The sequence below is a fragment of the Oryza glaberrima genome, chromosome 10, assembly GCF_000147395.1.
Source record: "Oryza glaberrima chromosome 10, OglaRS2, whole genome shotgun sequence".
Taxonomy (NCBI): domain Eukaryota; kingdom Viridiplantae; phylum Streptophyta; class Magnoliopsida; order Poales; family Poaceae; genus Oryza; species Oryza glaberrima.
Window position 1 is genome coordinate 2,119,550 of NC_068335.1, and position 18,890 is coordinate 2,138,439.

The 18,890-nt window shown below is 44.0% G+C and overlaps 2 protein-coding genes, 1 long non-coding RNA gene and 1 pseudogene across 3 annotated transcripts; 2 read left to right on the forward strand and 2 right to left on the reverse strand.

Annotated features, from left to right (window-relative positions):
- Positions 1-5,494: 5,494 nt before the first annotated feature.
- Positions 5,495-7,904, reverse strand: LOC127752761 (MEIOTIC F-BOX protein MOF-like). The gene is made up of 3 exons (XM_052278171.1): positions 7,011-7,904; positions 6,016-6,171; positions 5,495-5,914 (listed from the first exon to the last, which is right to left on the reverse strand). The coding sequence occupies exons 1-3, from the start codon at positions 7,866-7,868 to the stop codon at positions 5,693-5,695; spliced, it is 1,236 nt and encodes a 411-aa protein (XP_052134131.1). The 5' UTR covers positions 7,869-7,904; the 3' UTR covers positions 5,495-5,692.
- A 3,867-nt stretch (positions 7,905-11,771) lies between these two features.
- LOC127752627 (probable CCR4-associated factor 1 homolog 11) lies at positions 11,772-12,724 on the forward strand. The gene is made up of 2 exons (XM_052278035.1): positions 11,772-12,485; positions 12,716-12,724. The coding sequence occupies exons 1-2, from the start codon at positions 11,772-11,774 to the stop codon at positions 12,722-12,724; spliced, it is 723 nt and encodes a 240-aa protein (XP_052133995.1).
- Positions 12,725-13,806: 1,082 nt separating this feature from the next.
- Positions 13,807-15,333, forward strand: LOC127752764 (uncharacterized). Its single transcript, XR_008012407.1, has 2 exons — positions 13,807-14,161; positions 14,500-15,333. It is a non-coding gene; the product is annotated as an uncharacterized LOC127752764 (long non-coding RNA).
- A 671-nt stretch (positions 15,334-16,004) lies between these two features.
- Positions 16,005-18,771, reverse strand: LOC127752762 (MEIOTIC F-BOX protein MOF-like; annotated as a pseudogene).
- Between the last annotated feature and the right edge of the window lie 119 nt (positions 18,772-18,890).

The following is an 18,890-nucleotide window of genomic DNA, read 5'->3' on the forward strand; positions in this document are numbered from 1 at the left end:
TCGAGATCTTGAGCTTGATCCTCGAAATCCTCGCACTGCGGGTCTTCGGGCTCCGAAACTACACGCGAAACGGGATAACTCAGCAAACGGCAAAAATAAAGCCTTATTATTGACCTCTAAGCGTGCCATTAGATAGACCTCGAGATTTGAGGAATTTTGGAAGTTGAACGGAGTCAAACGGACTTACGTTTGGGAAGATATTGAATTTCTAAGATTATTGGATTTTTGGTCTAAAGGAAAAGGATTTATTTAAATCCTTTTTGAAAAAGAAAAGAAAAGAAAAGAAGGAGGGATGGAAATTAGACTTTCCTCGAGCGGCTAGGGCGCGGCCCGAGAGAAAGGGGCGGCTCGGCCGAACTTAACGGGCCGGCCGGCCCAAAAAGGCGACCCAAGGCGCGCGCGCGGGCGGGGAGAGGAGAGAGAGAGCCGGTGGGCCGGGTCCATCCCGCGTGGTCCCGGGTGGGACCCGCTTGTCGGCGGCTCGGCTCACCGTGAGCGAGGTGCACGCGGGGCGTGCTAGGGTTTGGGGAAGGAGGCGCGGCGCATGCGCGCGGTTCGCGGAGGACGCGGTGCGGCGGGCCCACGCGCAACCTCACGGCTCGCGGTGGACCGCGCGCACGGGGAGGGAAACAGAGGGGGCGGCCGGCCGGGTTGGTCGGTCCGGTCGCGGCCGAGGTGGCGCCGACGTGGCGCCTACGTGGCTGCCACGTGGACCGGCTGGAGGTAGACGACGATGGCGGCCGGAACGGACGGCGGACGGCGGTGGCGATCGGCGGAGCGAACCACGGTGATACAGGTGAAAGCGAGCACACCCGGAAGGTTGCACGGGACGAGGGGAGACGAGCCAACGGCTCGGATTCGCCGGGGAATGCTCGACGGCGGCGGATTGCAGCGGCGGCAACCGGCGGCGGGAGAAGGGGGAAACGGCGATGAGGTCACGAGGGGCCGATTCCCGGCGGTGAGAGCATCTACGCGGCTACGGGAACCCATTGCTAGCGTCGGATTGGGTGGAAACGCATCGAGGGAGGCCGGCGACGAGAGGCGCTTCCGAGCTCGGGCGGCGATGGCGGCGAGCACATGGCGAGCGACGGCAGCAGTCGGGGCGGCGCCGGCTAGCTACGGGGAGGCTACACATGCTACTACCGAAAACTAAGGGGAAGAGATGGATCGAGGAGGGAGAACGGAGGGCGACACTACCGCGACGAGGTGGGGCGCTGTGACGAGAGGCCGACGGCACGGGAGTGATCTCTCCGGCCTCGGGCCGGGGAAGAGGAAGAAGACGAGCGCCCGGAGTCCCCTTCCGCGTCCTAGCGCGCACCGGCTCCTCCGGCACACGCGACGGCGGCGGTCAGCGAGAGAGTCGGCAATGGCGCAGGCGAAAAACGGGGAAGGTTGGGAGGGGAAAAGGAAGGGAGGGCGCCTGGGTTTATAGGGCGGCGATGTCGGTTTTGGAAACCGACCTTGGGCGGTCAAGACGCGAGCTGGCACTCGGCGCTCACGGCCAAAACAGCGACAGAGGCGGATGACGCCGGCGGGGAGGAGAAAAGGGGAAAAGGAGGAGCGGAAAGGGGGCTTGCCCCCTTGCCGCTTTGGGAAAAAGGGGGGGAGAGAGAGCGACGCGGCAGAGGGGGCGGAGGGCTCTGCCTCCGTCCCTTGGAGGCACGCGCGGGGAGTGGCGGGGCCGAGTCGATGACGACGGCGATGACGGCGGGGCGGCTTGGAGCGGAGCGGCGACACGGGCGGCAGGCGCGGGCAGGCGCGGGCAGAAGCTGACGGCGGCGGCGACCGGGCGGTCGACCACCACGGCACGCGCGCGCGGGAAGCAACGGCGCGCGGCGACGATTTGGCGGCGTCGGCGGGAACGGCAGCGGGATGCGGGAGGGAGGGCTCGGCTCGGCGCGGCTCGCGCGCACGCGCGTGCAGCGCTCGGGCAGAGCGGGGGGGGGGGGGGAAGGGAGAGAGAGAGAGAGAGAGAGAGAGCCGGGGTGGAAGGGGGAGATGGGCCGAGAGGGATTCGGCCCATCGAACCCTAGGGAGGCGAATTAGACTTTTGCGGAGGGATTTGATTTGGGAAGGATTTGGATTCGGGATTGAACTGGCAATAGATCGGGGATTTGAGATCTGAGATGGCACGTACACTAGACAACAAGCAAGGAAACGGATTTCGCAATTAGGGTTTTTAAGAGATAGTTTTCCCGCTAGGCGCCACGATGGAACGGGCGCTACAGGATGCAGGCAAACTATGGGGATAAGATCATCAGCACATGCCTAGGCGAGCTAGAGTACTAATGGTGATCGGATAAGAGCAATGAGGTGGATGACGCGGCTGAGATTCATCTCCTTCTCCATTAAGGTTATATGGCTTAATCATCACACCTATAACCTATAGACTGCAGGTCTGGGCGCTAGCTGGAGGAGAGGGCTCCGTTTTATCCATTGGGCGTGGATGGGGGCGATGGGACGCGCGTGTCTGGGTGATGAAGGCAGGCGTGGCGACGGCGACGTGCGCACATGGGCGATGGCGCAGCTCCGTGTTTCCTTTCCTGGAGAGAATCCAGGAGAGCGGTTAGAGGTGCGGCTTGGCGTGGCGCGGGCCTTGGCACGACGCGGCACGGAAAGGACGACGCGGGGGCGGGCGTGGGTCCGGCGCGATGCGACGCACGGCGCGATACAACGCGATGCGGTTGCGGAGCGGCAAGTGCGGTGCGGCTAGGGTTGGGGTCGGACGCGGCTGAGGGGAAGGAGGCGCGGTTGCGGTGCGGCACAGGCGTGACTGGCGCGGTCGGAAGCGATGTGGTGCACGCGGTAGACGGGATCGAACGGTTGGCGAACAGTGAATAGTGGCGGCTGAGAAAAGAGAGAAAAGGAAGAAAAAGGGAAAGGAAGGAAAGGGAGGGGCTAATCTGCAAAAGTGAATGGGAATGAATTTGAATTGAAATGTAATCAATATATTTTGGTTTTGAGAATTCAAATGTTTGATTTGAATATTTATTTGGTTATTCATTAGTTCCCAAATGAATTTGCTTTCCATTAAATTATCCAAAAATTATCCAATATAACCTATAAGCTTTGATATTTCTTAAAAACTAATTAAATATTCTAATGTGACCTTAATAATACAATAGCACATTGGTCGAGTTTATTTGTATAACAATGTACTTTACAAGGACATGTTTAATCTATTATTCCATAAAAGTAAATTGATACTTGGTACAATATTGACCTAAATGTTTAATTAAACACACACATAAACATATTATATATATAAAGTTCAATTTATTTGCATGACAAATTATTTTACATGAGTGAATCCATCCCATGAGAGACTTGATGAAAGTTATAAATATTAATTTAATTATTCTAGTGGAACACTCCTATATATATAAAATCATTGTAGTGGCGACTACTTCGTGGTTACTTAGATGTCATGACACTTGTCGACATGGTTCAAGTATTTAACATACAATTTGTAATTATTAATAATTGACTTGTGTTTTATTTGGCTTGCTATCATGTACAATTTGTAAATATTTATAGGATTAATAATAATTATCTTATTCTAATTACTTCTTAGTTGTACGGCTTTAGCTTAATCTTCAATTGTGACAATTTATAGTTTGGCAAGCAATAGCAACCATAACATCCAACATGATGCAAAAGTTTTAAAAAGTTCAAAATTTTAGTGATTTTTATTATTAGGGATTTTCAAGATGTTACAGTAATAAAATTATAATAAAACTAGAAGTTTAGCACCAATTTAATTTAGATGTTTCTAGCTCAAACATAACATTGGGCTAAGGATTTAAACATAAAATGTATAGTTTTTGTGACAAATTTATTATTAAATATGTGGTTTTGCAATACTTAGCGTTAAAAATCTGTAGCTTTGTGATAAAATTGGTGTTAAATATGTAACTTTATGATATAACATTTAAATTTGTAGTTTTATGATAGTTTGGTCAAAATATTTGTAGTGAAATTTACTCTAGAAATTAATATGATCATCCAAAATTACACATGACGCATTTCAACTATTTTTGAATTGTCACCGAAAGAATCAAGATCTTGATTCCACAATAGTGGCATCACTAGTAGATTCTATAATTTTCCGTGACCGGGGAAAGGGGGGTGGGGGGGCTATTTAATTTTATTTGGAGTGGGAACAAAACCACCAAGATTATATTGAACCGCAATTACAACTAACATATTCTTCAATATGTGTTGAAACTCAAACAAAAACATTATATCTTTATAAATAATTATTGGGAGCAGGAACAAAACCACCAAGATTATATTGAACTGCAATTTCAACTTACGTTTAACGTATTCTTCAATGCGTGTTGAACTCAAACAAAATATTATATCTTTATAAATAATCATGTGCGGGCCTCTACCTGAGTTGGTTAGGTGGCTCTAGTAGCACTCCTCATTTCTTGGGTTCGACTCCCCGTAGGAGCAAATTTCAAGCTTGGGTTACAACTTACAAAACCCCCTCGTTTGTCCCACGCCAAAGTATACGTCTAAGGCCCAGCCAAGGCTGTTGGTTGTTCTCATATGGGTTACAGTACCACTGTGTAAGGGTGAGATAGGGGTTCAGGGTTTTGTCGACCTACATGAGAAGGTTTTCTTCTATGCAAAATGCCCAGGTTGTCTTACCCTCACAGGTCGAGTTATTTTATATATGTTCTCTGAACTTCTCTTTGATCACAAATATGTTTTGTGCTGCCGAATAACGAGTTAGCAAGGAAGAGGAGAGAGTGGTAGCAGTCACCAAGTGTATTTGTTTTTGTCCTCTTTGTTTACTGTCTAAAAGGACTGTGTATTTGTTTTTGGCTTCTCTGTTTACTCTCTAATGATCTTGTCTTCTCTTTAGTCCGAAAGATGGGCTTTCCAGTGTACTAAGTGTAGTATGCAGTGGATAATTGTCTCCATTGGAAGAAATAGGAACTAATTTTCACTTCTTTTTCAGCAGTGAATTGTATGAATATATTGTGCTTGTTTTATTATCCTTTTAATGATATAATTATGGATAGCAAGGACCTGATAAATCACATTGTCATACCTCATTCTGAATATTATGTATTTTCATGTCATCATGTCTAGCGAGTAATTTCACAGTTGATTCTTTGTTTCTCTCTAAATTAAACCAGGTCAACATTTATTTGGTCTGAATAGTTTTTTAGTGTAAAATGCCATCAGGAGTACAATTATGCTTGCGAAAAATATAAAGGGCACCCGTCTAAAACAATTTTAGAAACCAGTCTACACAAAAAAAAAAACTATAAAGGGCTAGAAGGTTCGGTGTTCTACATGAGACTGCAATTCGAACAATGATCTGGACAACAATCATGCTTAGGCTCAGTCAGTTTGGCAGTATTAAATTTGAATTGTAGCTGCCGTGCAGATCAATTGTCGATTAAGATTAAAAAAAAATCAACCTTGACTATTCTTGTCACTGTCATGAAAAACATATATGTTTTTTATGGTATTATCTAATTGCAGATGAAATGAATGAACCATACATGTGCCAAGCTGAATATAGCACAAAATATTGTTATTTTTCTCTGGGTACTAAACTTTTAGCACCATGAGAAAAAAATGCAGTATGAACCATGAAACTATTAAAAGTTGACATATCTCTTGTTTGTATAGAACTAGAAAAATGTTTCCGTTGCAACGCATGGGCACTCGGCTAGTACTGAATAAAAGCAGGTAACTCATACTCCTCGTCTTTTCTCCAGTGTTTGATATGAAACTGAACGGATGTCATACCACTACGAACAAAGAAATCTTCGACACCGATGACCTGGGGATCACTCTCCAAGCATATCACTTCAACAATCTTAAGGTGCTCACATGTAAATGATCTTTCTTCAAGCTCACCAATGATTCTTTGTGGTGTTGTCCAACGATCCTATAGCAAACAAAACAGGTAAAGCTTTATTCTTGATGATATGCGTGCTTGTGAAAAATCTTTCAAGCAGGAACAATATACATTTGGAGGAAAGCAGTTACCTTCGCGAGTTTCAGAGTTAGCTTCACTAGCCTCGGTGAGTTCTGAAGGAATACAATTAGTGCATGGAAGTTTGCATCCAGGCACCATTCACCAAGAGTCAGGTTGACAACATCGACAAATTCCGGACACCATTGCGAATTGTTTGCAATCATCAGCTGCAAAAGATTTAATTGATTATACACTTCCATAATCACCAAACTTGCCCAACTAAGAGCACTAATGTCTCTTAATTTTCTGTTTGTACATTGCCTTGGAATGTCTCTTAATTTTCAAATTAATGCTAGCATAGTGTCCGTGCATTGTAACACATCCCAATTAACTATACTATAAAATATAAATGCAATAAACAATTAATCCTGAAATCTAAAATATGCATGAATATACAAGACCAAATGATCACCTATACAAATGAAATATATTCGCCGGGCACAAATGAAAATTTTCTCTATAAACATCTTACAAAACAACATGCATGTTTGCAGCTACAAAATGTCTGGACTCGGGGTGAGTGTACAACCTACAATCACCCCAATCCCCTCTTTCAAAAAGTAAGATAAGATTATCTGTACTGATTTCAACTTAAACAATCAACCAGATATCGGAGAAGATGCATATTTGGTTGGCAACCCTGATATTGCACCCAGACTAGAACATTTGAGTCCTTGCATGAGAAATGATCTAGTTTCCTTTCGAGATCAAACTACCAACTAATAAACTTTCAAGACAGTGGGTCGATTTATGTTCAAAAAATGACCAGAGTACATGAATTGTATTGCCTTGTGGTTGATAACATTAACATCAGTTATCTTGTCGAAACATAATTATTTCACGGCATAAGAATTAGCTATGAACGGTAGTTCTGCAGGTACAGGTAGTTAAAGTATAGCAATAATGAAGTGTCAAGAAGAACCAGCATTCTTAAGTTTCAGTTTTCACATTGGTACCTAAAGAAAGATGCATTGGTATACTATGTAATTATTAGCAATAAGCATACCTCTGCACCCTCATAATGGAACTCCAGATTTCTAACAGCAGAAAGGCCCCAGAGATACTGGCGGAGGTCATTAGCATCATAATAACCGTCGAAGTTTAATGCATCAAATGTAACTGATACTGATGCAGTCACTAGTAATGGCATGTCCTTTAGTACAGCTTTGGGATACTCAAGACCAGACAAGGTCAGAGAAGTAAGATTTGGAGTAGAAATAGACATCTCCTTCACCGTGTATAATTCAGTTGCATCGACGGTCAAAACCTTCAGTGTCTGGGAGGAGATCTCACCATCCCAAATGAAGCATTGATGTAATAAGAGATCTTCCAGTGATGGACAGCCCGTCTCAATTTGCTCGAAGAAACCTTTGCGTAAGTACACATGGGAGAACTCAATTCTTCTCAGGTAGCATGAAGTAAACACTGAGTGATCAAGATCCAATGGGAAGAAGAACACGGCAACCTCTAGAATCCTGGCCTGCTTCTGCAAAGCATGGCCAATCCACCTGTTAGCTTCTTCATTAGAAGCCTTGTATCCATCCAATCTGTCCGGCATGGCGTATTTGAGCAAGAATGTGTCTATCACGGAGGCAGGATCACGGAACTCCAGCAGCCGGTTAACAAACCTCTTGAACGGCACCTCGGGCCCTTGGTATCCGATGGAATCAAACTCAACGAAGTCGGCGTTGATGCACGGCACGGTGTGCCAGAGGTTGCGCCACCGCCGCGACAGCACGCACGTCTGCACGGCCTGGCGCGCGTTCAGGAAGGACATGATGCGGTGGAGGATTTCATCGGGGAGGTCGCTGAGCCTGTCCCTGCCGGCGGCGTCCTCCATTGGCGGCCGAGCACGCAGGGGCATTTCGTCGAACAGGTGGTGCGCGTGGGGAGCTGCACAGTAAGCGTTAGACCAAGAATCAGTAAACCCCAGCTCAACTCTAAGCAAGATTTAAGATCTTAGCGCAAGAAACGATTTTCGATCGAGCAGAAATACAGATCGGTCTGTGAAGAACACCGAGAGAGGAATGATTCAAGAAAGATTGGATGAAAAGAGGGAACCATACCTTGGATTGAATGGTGTTACAACAAACGGGACGGGTTCGTACGTATACCGCCTTACTTCCTAAACATTTTGTTTAGCAAAAAATAAACATATGAAGAAGAAAAGATTCCTTTTTAGTAGTCATCTCATTTCTAATTGCTAAATGTTTATTTGACATTTACCTAAAAAAACAAATGTTTATTTGACAGAAAATTAGGGAAAAAAAACTTGCAAATTTCAAACCTTAAGATTTGCTCTGTTATTTGTGATCCGGCGACTTTGACCCCATGTCCTTCTCTAGATCTGGTGACCCTTTCTCCTCCAACTCCAGCGAAGATCCAACGATCGACCACAACCCAACAAGTTAGGGTTTAGGGTCTAAGGTTGGTGTGGGAGATGAGAGTAGGGTGAGGGAAGAGGGCGGGTATTGTCGGGCTTAGATGGATATATCTAGAAGGTGATGGCCCGGTGGTGGGTGGTGGATACAAGCGGGCGACGAGGTGCCGGTTGGTGGTGGTAGATCCAGAGACTGGAAGCCACAGGAGATGGGGAAGATAGCAAGGCGGGACCACCTCACCACCATCGGCTTGAGGAGAAAGAGAAGGGTGGAGGAGGAGAGTGGAGGGGGAGGAGGCCGGCGAGAGAGAGGACCTCGCTGGTGTCGTCGCCGCCTTTCGTCAAGCCGATGAGGCCGGGCGGCAGCGTGGTGGGTCGGCGGCAGCACAGGAGCATAGTCACGAGGAGAAGTTGAGAATGGGGGGCTTGTGCGGCGGCGGGGATGGAATAAAAAAGAGGAAAGAAAAAGAGGTGATGGAAATTAGGGTTGGGAGATTTGCTCGAATCTTAAAGCAATCAAACGACCCAAAATTTGCAACATATTAGGGTTTTCTTTTTCTGTCAAGCGTAGATTAGACAGTCCTTTGACACATGTTGAATTTTAAATTGCTTCTAAACACACATGATTTGTTGAAAATGGTTGGATTTCGTGTGCATTGAAATCAATGTCTTGGGAATATATGCGTATACTTAATTATATACTACTTTAAGACACCCTCCTTGTGGTTATGGTGATCTACACATTTCTAATTTCACCCGCCTATGCTGCTGTTGCACGTGGCAGAGACCAAAAATCAGTAAACCATGAATCCTAGCTCAACTCCAAGCAAGATTCATGATCTTAGCCTACGTTGGCTTTCAGTAAAAAGCCGGGTATTTGACCTGTTTTCTAAAAAAAAGATTCATGATCTTAGCACAAGAAATACAAATTGATCAGCGAAATGATTCAAGAAACGTTTGGTGAAAAGAGGGGAGCCATACCTCGAATGGTGCTCGCGTCTTCTCTCAAGTGCACTACGGGACGAGTGGTATGTTTGCTTCCTTTAACCTGGACTGAGCGGCGACGGTGGACACCACCGGCGACGAGAGGATCCGGTGCTCCTCGCATTGGTAGTGTGCCGCCATTGGAATGGAGAAGAAGATTGGGGATTTTTATGAAAAACAATTTGAACTTTTTTAGTTTCTGATTTTTAAAATAAACATTTTCAAGCGAAATTTTTATATATAATAATTATTTACCGTGAAATTAAATAAGTACTCCCTCCGTTTTAGGTTATAATACGTGTAATATTTACATTATCAAACTAGTTTTATTAAATTAATAATTAAATATATTTTTATGATAAATTTATCTTGAGTTAAAAATATTACTATTTTTTCTATAAAATTGGTCAAACTTAAAACATTTTGACTTTGTATTTTGGGACGTTGAGCTTAACAGAGTCCGCCTAGGACGCTATCAGCCAGAGCGTCCTTCTTCCTAGTTTTCTAAATATATGTTTTTATTTACTATTGGGAATAGTAAATAAAAACATATATTTAGAAAACTAGGAATATAAACGTTGGGAATAGTAAATAAAAACATATATTTAGAAAACTAGGAATATAAACGGAGGGAATAGTAAATAAAAACATATATTTAGAAAACTAGGAAGAAGGACGCTCTGGCTGATAGCGTCCTAGGCGGACTCTGTTAAGCTCAGCGTCCCAAAATCATAAATTAAAATTATCTGGAAATAATGTGGTCCGGGGGCTTCAAAATCAAACCGAGCTTGTATACTTATTGAGTACAGTTCCTCATCATATCCAAGTCCCCGAAAGATCTCATTTCTCATATCTTTGAATGTGGTAGTGTCATATGCTGGAAGTGTTATTTTTAGGAATACTATATTCTGCACCCATAACTCCATATTGGATTCTTCTACCCACATACACAAGAACAATAATTATGTTTTCATCTGCTATACCTGCAAATAGGAAGCACATATGCAATTCAATAAATTCAATGAGTATGAAGATCTATATAGTAGGGGTTGTTTGGTTGGTTGCCACATATTGCTACGCCATACTTTTATGCATAATTTTTAGGTATGTGTTTGTTTCGCTATCGCAATTGTATCATAACACACTTTCTTAACCTTAGACCCACATGTCATACTCTTAAAGTTGGAGCTAAGCATGTCATACTCTCAAAGTTGGAGCTAAGCATGCCACACTTGTAGCCAACTATTTTTAAGCCACACTTTTTTAAAACCATTTTTAAACCACACTTGTGCCACCATGCCTCAACTAGCCTAAACTTAGTTATGGCAAGGTTAGGCATCAAGCAAACATCCCCTTAATGTACTAATCGAGGCCTCTGCCATGTAAGTACTACTCCATATTACGTAATAACTTTCCTAGCAAACTGGTCCAATGTAAATAATCTATATCTGCCTGTTATATTAATAATAATCCATTATTTTCAGATTAAACTGGTCCAATATAAATAATATATATCTGCATCATCTATTTAAAGCTATGTATGATCAAGACGAAGCAATCATATACTACCCCTGTTTCGGATTATAAGACTTTCTAGCATTGTGTTTTAAACTCACAATACTAAAAAGTTTTATAATATGAAACGGAGGAAGTATAAAAGAATCGAATAATCTAGTGAAGTGGTTTGCATAGTAATCAGACCAACAACAAGACACATTACCTGCATCTCAAGACGTAGAAAGACTTTTTACATAACCAACCGTTGAGAGATACAGATGTGTAGACGTCAATGGTATATGCAATCCATCTGGTTTTCGATCCGGACACTTGTTGACTCTCGAGCGTGCAGCCGCATCCGCATGCGCTAGGGTTTTGCCGGCCGCCGGCGACGATCCAAACGGAGCCTTCAGCTTTGCGCTCAGTGCGGGCCGGGCAACGGCGGTGAGCCGGCGAGGGTGAGCGGCGCCCGCGACGGCGTCGCTTCTATCCCGGCGTTTTCGGTGGGACAAACGAACTAGTATTTCGGGTGTGTTTCATCTTAAAATTGAAAGTTTGGTTGAAATTGGAACGATGCGACGGAAAAGTTAAAAGTTTATGTGTAGAAAAATATTGATGTGATGAAAAAGTTGAAAGTTTGAAAAAAAAGTTTAGACTAAGCAAGAGCTTCATTTCATTTATATTTGATCAACGGTGGTGACTATAAGAAACATTTAATAAAGAAGCCTGCCTCCCTCCGACTAGACGTACTAATACATCGTTAATCCGACTAGAACTCATTAATTAATGCGACTCTAATTAATCCGACTAGAACTCAGCGTTCTCCCTATATATTTCGCACCGGGCTCGCCTCACCTCACCACGTGATCGACAGTGCGACACACAACGCAAGCAAGGTGTTCGTCCATGGCCACCTCGTCGTCCTCGTCTATGGCGTCGTCGCAACCGAGGATGATGGAGCAATCGTTGTTCTACACGCAGCCACCGGCGCGGGCCGTGCACACCCGCAAGGTCACGGCGGTGAACCTCCACCGTGAGATGTCGCTCATCCGGTCGCTGATGCCGACCTTCCCCTTCGTCGCCGTCGACACCCAGTTCCCCGGCGTCGTCCACCCCCACCCGAGAGGGGCGGGGGTCACCGCCGACGATCGGTACGCGGCCGTGAGGGCGAACGCCGACGAGCTCTGCCTGCTGCAGCTCGGGATCACCCTCTCCGCCGCCGACGGCCGCCTCCCCGTCGACGGCGCCCTCGTCGAGTTCATGTGGGAGTTCGACTTCGCCGGCTTCGACGCCCGCTACCACCGCCACGCGCCGGAGTCCGTCCAGTTCTTGAGGGCCCAGGGGTTCGACTTCGAGGCCGCGCGGCTCGCCGGCGTGCCCGCCCTCGCGTTCGCCGCGGAGCTCGCCGCCTCCGGCATCCTCGGCCTCCGCGGCGTGACGTGGGTCGCCTTCGGCGGCATGTACGGCGTCGCGTTCCTCCTCAGGCTGGCCACCGGCGGCGCGCCGCTGCCGGCGACGAGGCTGGGCTTCCTGGCGCAGGTCGGCGCCGTCTTCGGCACCCAGGTGTTCGACGCCAAGCACATGGCGTCGCTGCTCCACATGCACGGCGGCCTCGCCGCCGTCGGAGGGATGCTCCGGCTGCCGCCGCAGCTGCCTCGCCGCCACATGGCCGGGCAGAACAGCGTCATGGCGATCCAGCTCTTCATGGAGCTGAGGAGAAGGTTCAATGACCTGGGAGGCAGCCTTCACAGCTGCTCGCTCAAGATCGAAGGCCTGACTTGAAGATATTTTTCAAGTATATGAAATTATAATTATTTGGTTGATGTAGTTTATTAGATTTTTTCTTTCAGAAAGATTAGAACGCGGGAGCTTATTAGCTTAATGATTCCCCTACTAAATTCTTTTATTGTAATGACATATCTCTTCAGATAATTACTCAAATACAAATTGCACTTCAATACCTTGATGGAAACCATATATTTTTCTGTATGTAGAAAAAATCTAACCGAAAATTATGAAAGGCATAGCAAGTCCATCCAGTACAAAAATTGGAACATTGTTTTATTCTGCAGCCCCATCGTTAGGCATATTGGAGGAAAAAACGAAATAACATATTTACAAATAAAAAATAATTTGTGAATAAAACTTTTATATACGTGGTCTTAACGATCTAAAAGCAAATACTGAAAATAAATTACGATGGAAAAAAAAATCCCAAAATCAACTTCAAATTTAAAGAAAAAAATTTTAGTTTTAGCTAATAAGAATAAGCATAAGTGAAAAAGATGAGACTGCTAACGTTTAGAGAGGCCAAATTATTGTCAGCGGAATGTGGGCGATGATGCTTTTTCGTAAGAAAGATAACAGTACGAACAAAAAATGACAGTTTTGTGATGCTTCTTGTTTGCCACAGATATCAAAATTGTTGCAGTCAAAACCACATAATTCATATCTCACGTGAACAATTACGGAACGAAAGAAGTAGAGCCAGTATAATGGGATTGTATCACGTCAGCAAAACATGAAGGCCAAATAGAGTACCCCGAGCAAACATGTATACGCAGAGCAGTACCGTCTTGGTTTGAGTACAACAGAGAGCAAGTACAAGATGAATGCCCTTAAATGGAACGAAAGACATGATTGTTTGTACTCACGTCATAGACGATAGCACCAAGCTAGATTGGCTGTGTACATTCTTTTGGATGTAGAAGCTGGGTTTTAATTTATTTTCTAACCAAAAACACAAAGCTAGTAATAAACATGTCTATATGCTTACGGACTCAACTGGAATCAAAGAATGTCTATATACTAATATAAAAAGAAGGAGTTTACCCCTCCAATCCTACGTGCCAAATCACCTCATCTTATTTCATCCGTTCATCCGCTAGGTGGAATAATCTCATCCGTCATGTTAGGTGAAATCTTCCACCGATTCGGCGACCCTATCTTCTCGACCCCGTGATGACTACGCCGCACTTCCGCCCGCAAATTGTTTTCTTCGACAAAACTGCCGCCTGCCCTCCACCCCACCGGTGGCCGCGCCTTCCTACCACCGGCACCATCGGGCACACCTCCCTTCCCCTGGTGGCTGCGCCTCCCTACCGCCGCTGCGGGCGTCGTCGCCTGCCCCTCAAATTCCGCCGGTGGCTACGCCTCTCTACTGCCGGCGCCGGCGCCGTTGCCTGCCCTCCAACCAGTCCGCGCCTCACCGCCGCCAGCGCTGGGACTCCACCCCGCACGTGCCTTCCCCACCGCCGGTGCCCTGAGGTGCAGCCGGGAAGAAGCATCCAATGCAGGTAACGGCTTCATTCACTCATGGACAAAAAAATCCAATGGATTGTTCTCAAGACTACAAAAAATTGCAGAAAAATACTCAGTGTATTTACTCAAAAATTAGATTGGTTGGAGGCCTGGCTGACTTCAATGTCAGTGCCAGCACGACTTCATGGATGAGCTCCATGAACTTGGCCGCATCTTCTTTGTCTATGAGCCATCAATTCCCTGTATCAGTCCATCATCTAAATTTGTTTGATTCCTGATTTTCCAGGGATTATATGAGCCTGATCTCTTTGTTTCAAACTATCACTCCATCATCTAAATTTTTGTTTTTTTTGTTTGATTCCTGATTTGTCAGGAATTAAGAGCACAAGACAACGAGCTGATGGAAAGCAACACTGTCTACTAGATGCAGTTTGTTAACAGTGAGTATTTCTTTGGTGAATTTAGTTTGCACTGAAGAACTGCACATGCGAAGGAGGGATTATTGTCATGTGTCAAGGTTAGGGATTATGGTCACTTTTTTTCTCATATATATGCACTATCGTCTTGTTCTTGCGAACACGGTATCTGCACTGTTCTCATTGAATCTTCTAGCCCATGCAAAACAGAATGTTGGTATATGCCAGACACACTACTATCCATAATTTTGCCATTGTTTATTGGTCAACTTTTTCCATGATTGATAGAATTCAATTCCATATCTTTTTTATCAGCACCAACATTAGCTTCATTCCTTAATTATTTTCTACTTGCATTAGAAAGGGGACTTCAGATCATGTAGGCCAATCCTATACATTGGCTGAGCACTCTCTTCATAAGGAAGAATGTGATCACAAACAACAATCTGGGCATGACCTTCTACCAATGTATGAATACTAATTGAATATTTGATTTTTTTTCTTCACATACACTAATTGAAATACTACTAGCAAGAGAGCTATATATAAATACAGTAAGGTGGTTGTTCATCACAAATGAAAGTCAAGGATGGTTATTTAGCAAAATTATTTCTGCGTTGATCTGGCCCTTCATATTTCTACTGCTTATACTGTATAAATGGCATTTTTACATGATTTTATTAACTATATTATTGCTGTACCTAGAAGTTATACTTGTTATATTGTAATGTGATTCATTTGTGAATGACAGAAATTACGAAATATGGAAACTGTTGTTTGATGTTTTCTCATATAGAGCCATATGCCAATTATTGTCTATCCAAGCGCATGTTGTTAATTCATTCTAAGAATTATTCCTTCTGCCTGGCCATTCTGATCTTTTCTTACTATATTGAGATACAGGCACATCACGCCTCTATTGCAAAATTGTGTCTATGTGTGTTTTTAATCAGTCCATCTTTTGCCAAATTGAGATACAAGCGTTTTATTTGACCTTTTCCCACTTGTAGCCATCCAACTAGCTAACAACGACAACACATTTTGGTACCTCTTTTTGGCTTGCTGCTTGGCAGCTACATTTCGATTTGTTAAAACAAATTCAGCTACATTTGGCAGGTAACTCCAAAATATTCTGATTAGGGAGAAAAAGATAGCTAATGCAGTTACTTGTCAACATACCCTCATGTTACTTTATGAAATGCAAGTGCCATGGAAAGGTTATATTCGAAGTTATAGCCATGTATGTGCGTTGTATTTTCTCACATTTATCTTACTTTCATCTGATATACATAAGCACTATATGTTCCTCCACTTATCTGTTTACTATCTCTTTCAACCAGTTTTTCACTAGCAAAGTTCTTTGCAAGTAATTGCTTTGTAATCTGTATTGTGCGTTGTTATGTAAGAAAGGATAAGTGGATGAGAATACAGTTGTATATAGCATAAACACAAGTATCGGGGATTTGATGTATATACTGTTTAGATCATGAACATTTAAGTTTTGAACAGGTTTATTTACAATAGCCGACATATAGTCCCTTAATGTATTATGAAACCCACAAGGAATTTAATTATGAAATAAGCATCATAAGTTTATATCATATTTTTACTACCACTATTAATATGGTTTGTGCATAATAAAAATGTTCTCTTGCAATATGATGAGTTTGATTTATATTAGTTGGAGAGGATATATCTGGTTTAATTGATATTGGCTTATACGTGCCTTGCACGTGCACGATCACTAGTATCTGAAAGAGAGCGACTTTAAAATGGAATGTCAAACGAATGTAATTGATCGAGTTTCAATAAAGCTTCCATTATATAAAAAAAAACAAATGCTTGATCCTTTTACTTTTCATATCTCAGACAGGAATTTTCATCCTAGAGCTGGCTGGCTCCAGTGTTCGATATGAACCTGAGCAGAGGTCAATCCCATTTTAACAAAAAAGTTGACAACGCCATTAACCAGGGGATCATCCGCCAAGCATTTGACTTTAACACTTGTAAGGTGCTCACATGTAAATGATCTTTCTTCAAGCTCGCCAATCATTCTTTGTGATGTTTTTCCCCAACGATGCTATATATACCAAGAAAAACAGGTAAGCTATATTCTCCTGATGACATGTGTGCTTGCTAAAAATCTTTCAAGTTGGATCAGTATGCATTTAGAGGGAAAGATTTACCTTTTAAGTTCCAGATTTAGCTTCTCCAGTATTGGTGAGTTCCGAAGAAAAACAATTAATCCATAGAAATTTGCATCCAGACACCATTGACCAAGAGTCAAGCTGACAAGATTGATGAATTTTGGATACCGTTGCAAATTGTTTTCAATTGTCAGCTGCACAATATTGAAATGACTATGTTGCAGAAGGCCATTTATAAACATGATTACCTAAATTACAAACTTGAAAACAAAATTCAGAGCACTAACATTATGCAATAAGTATTATATTTGCAGTGCAGGTACAACTATAACTTCAACATAGCGGATCATAAAAGACCACTAGAAAAAGAAATTGCGTCAACAAAGAACCAGAATAAACAATGCTACACTTGTTTGGTCTCAATGAATCTCTTTAGCACGTGTGGATTAACAGTCAAGATGCTTCAGATGCAAGTTAATTAGGTAGCTACATCAGCTTAAACACAATGCTATGTCAAAAATTTTAAACACAACGCGAATCTATAGTGAGGTAGCAGCAGGAGTAAGACTTTCAATTGCTGAAGCATATTTATCTTATTTTTCAATTTTATATTTAATAATGTCAATTGAAGTTAAGCAATCATTTAGATTTCTGAAAAGAAGAATTTTCAGTGGCCAACCCAATATTGCAGCCACACAAGAACATGCCAGTTACCAAATGGGAAATGGTCCACTTTCATTGTGAAATCTAACAGCGAACTAAGATAATTCAGGTCTGCTTGACCAAAAGTCTTATTTATGTATAAATGAACTGAATACAATGAAATAGATTGCATTGGATGGTTGATGGCATCAGTCATGATTTCATGACATAAGAATTGTTTGCCACGCTTAGTTGTGCCGGTACAGGTAACTAATATAGTGGAATTGTGAAGTGTCAAGAAGAAACAGCGTGCTTAAGTTTTATTATTTTTCATATCAATACCTATATTAAGATGCATGCATATAATAAGGGCAGGGGGGATATATATCTAAGATCAATAGCAATACCTTTTTCCCATCATAATAGAACTGGCAGGTCAAATTTTTAGCAGCAGAAAGGCTCCTGAGATTTTGGCAGAAATCACTAGAGGCTTGTTCGACATGAAGTACCAGCAATGAATTCACTAGTAATGGCATGTTATTGAACACAATTGTGCCGCTCAAAGGCCACCACAAGGAAAAAATGGTAACACTCGGGGTAGAAATAGTAGTCTTGTACTTCCAGGGGAACCAAGTATCAATGATGCTCAAAACCTTCAGTGTCTGAGAGGAGATGTGTCACTATCCACAATGATGCATTCATCTAAGGAGAGATTTTCCAACGATGGGCAGCCTTTCTCGAGTTGCTCGAAGAAACCTTGCTTCATAGCAACACTAACGAAGTTGATTGCTGTGAGGAAGCGGCAAGCAAACGCAGAACAGTGGTTTAGCTCCAGTTTACCAGACAACACAACAATGTCCAGAACTCGGGCATATGCTTCTGCAAAGCGTGGCTAATCCATCTGCTCATATCTTCCGAGTTCCGAGGCCGAGGCACCTTCGATTCTGGTCAATCTGTAGAACTTGAAGCAGAAGGTGCGTATCGACGCGGCGGGGTCGCGTAGCTTCAGCACTTTGTCAAGGAAACTGTTGAACGACAACTCCATCTTTTGATCATACTTGATAAAGCCGGTTTCGTTCCGCCCAAACTCATGGATGTGGATGTTGATGCAGGGCACGGCGCGCCAGAGGTTGCGCCACCGCCGCGACAGCACGCACGTCCGCACGGCCTGGCGCGTGGTCAGGAAGGTCATGATGTGGAGGACGATGTCGTCGGGGAGCGCGCTGAACCAGTCCTTGCCGTCGGCGTGCGCCGGAGCCATGGCCGTGAGCCCGTGAGCACACGCGCACGCCCAGAGGCGTTTCGTCGAACAGGTGGCGTGCGTGGAAACTGCACAGTAGAGGAAAAACAAAATCAAAGAATCAAGAAGCCATGAATCCGCGGCTCAACCGTGAGCAAAGATTTGAGACCGCGGCGCTCGAGCAGAGATTGAAGATTGAATCCGTGAAGAACATCGATAGAAGAAAGATGCGAGAAGAGATGGAGTTGAAGGTGATGGGAGGTGTACCTCGAAATCGCGAATGGTATTGGCGTCTCAAGCGCTCGATTGACTGCTTGTT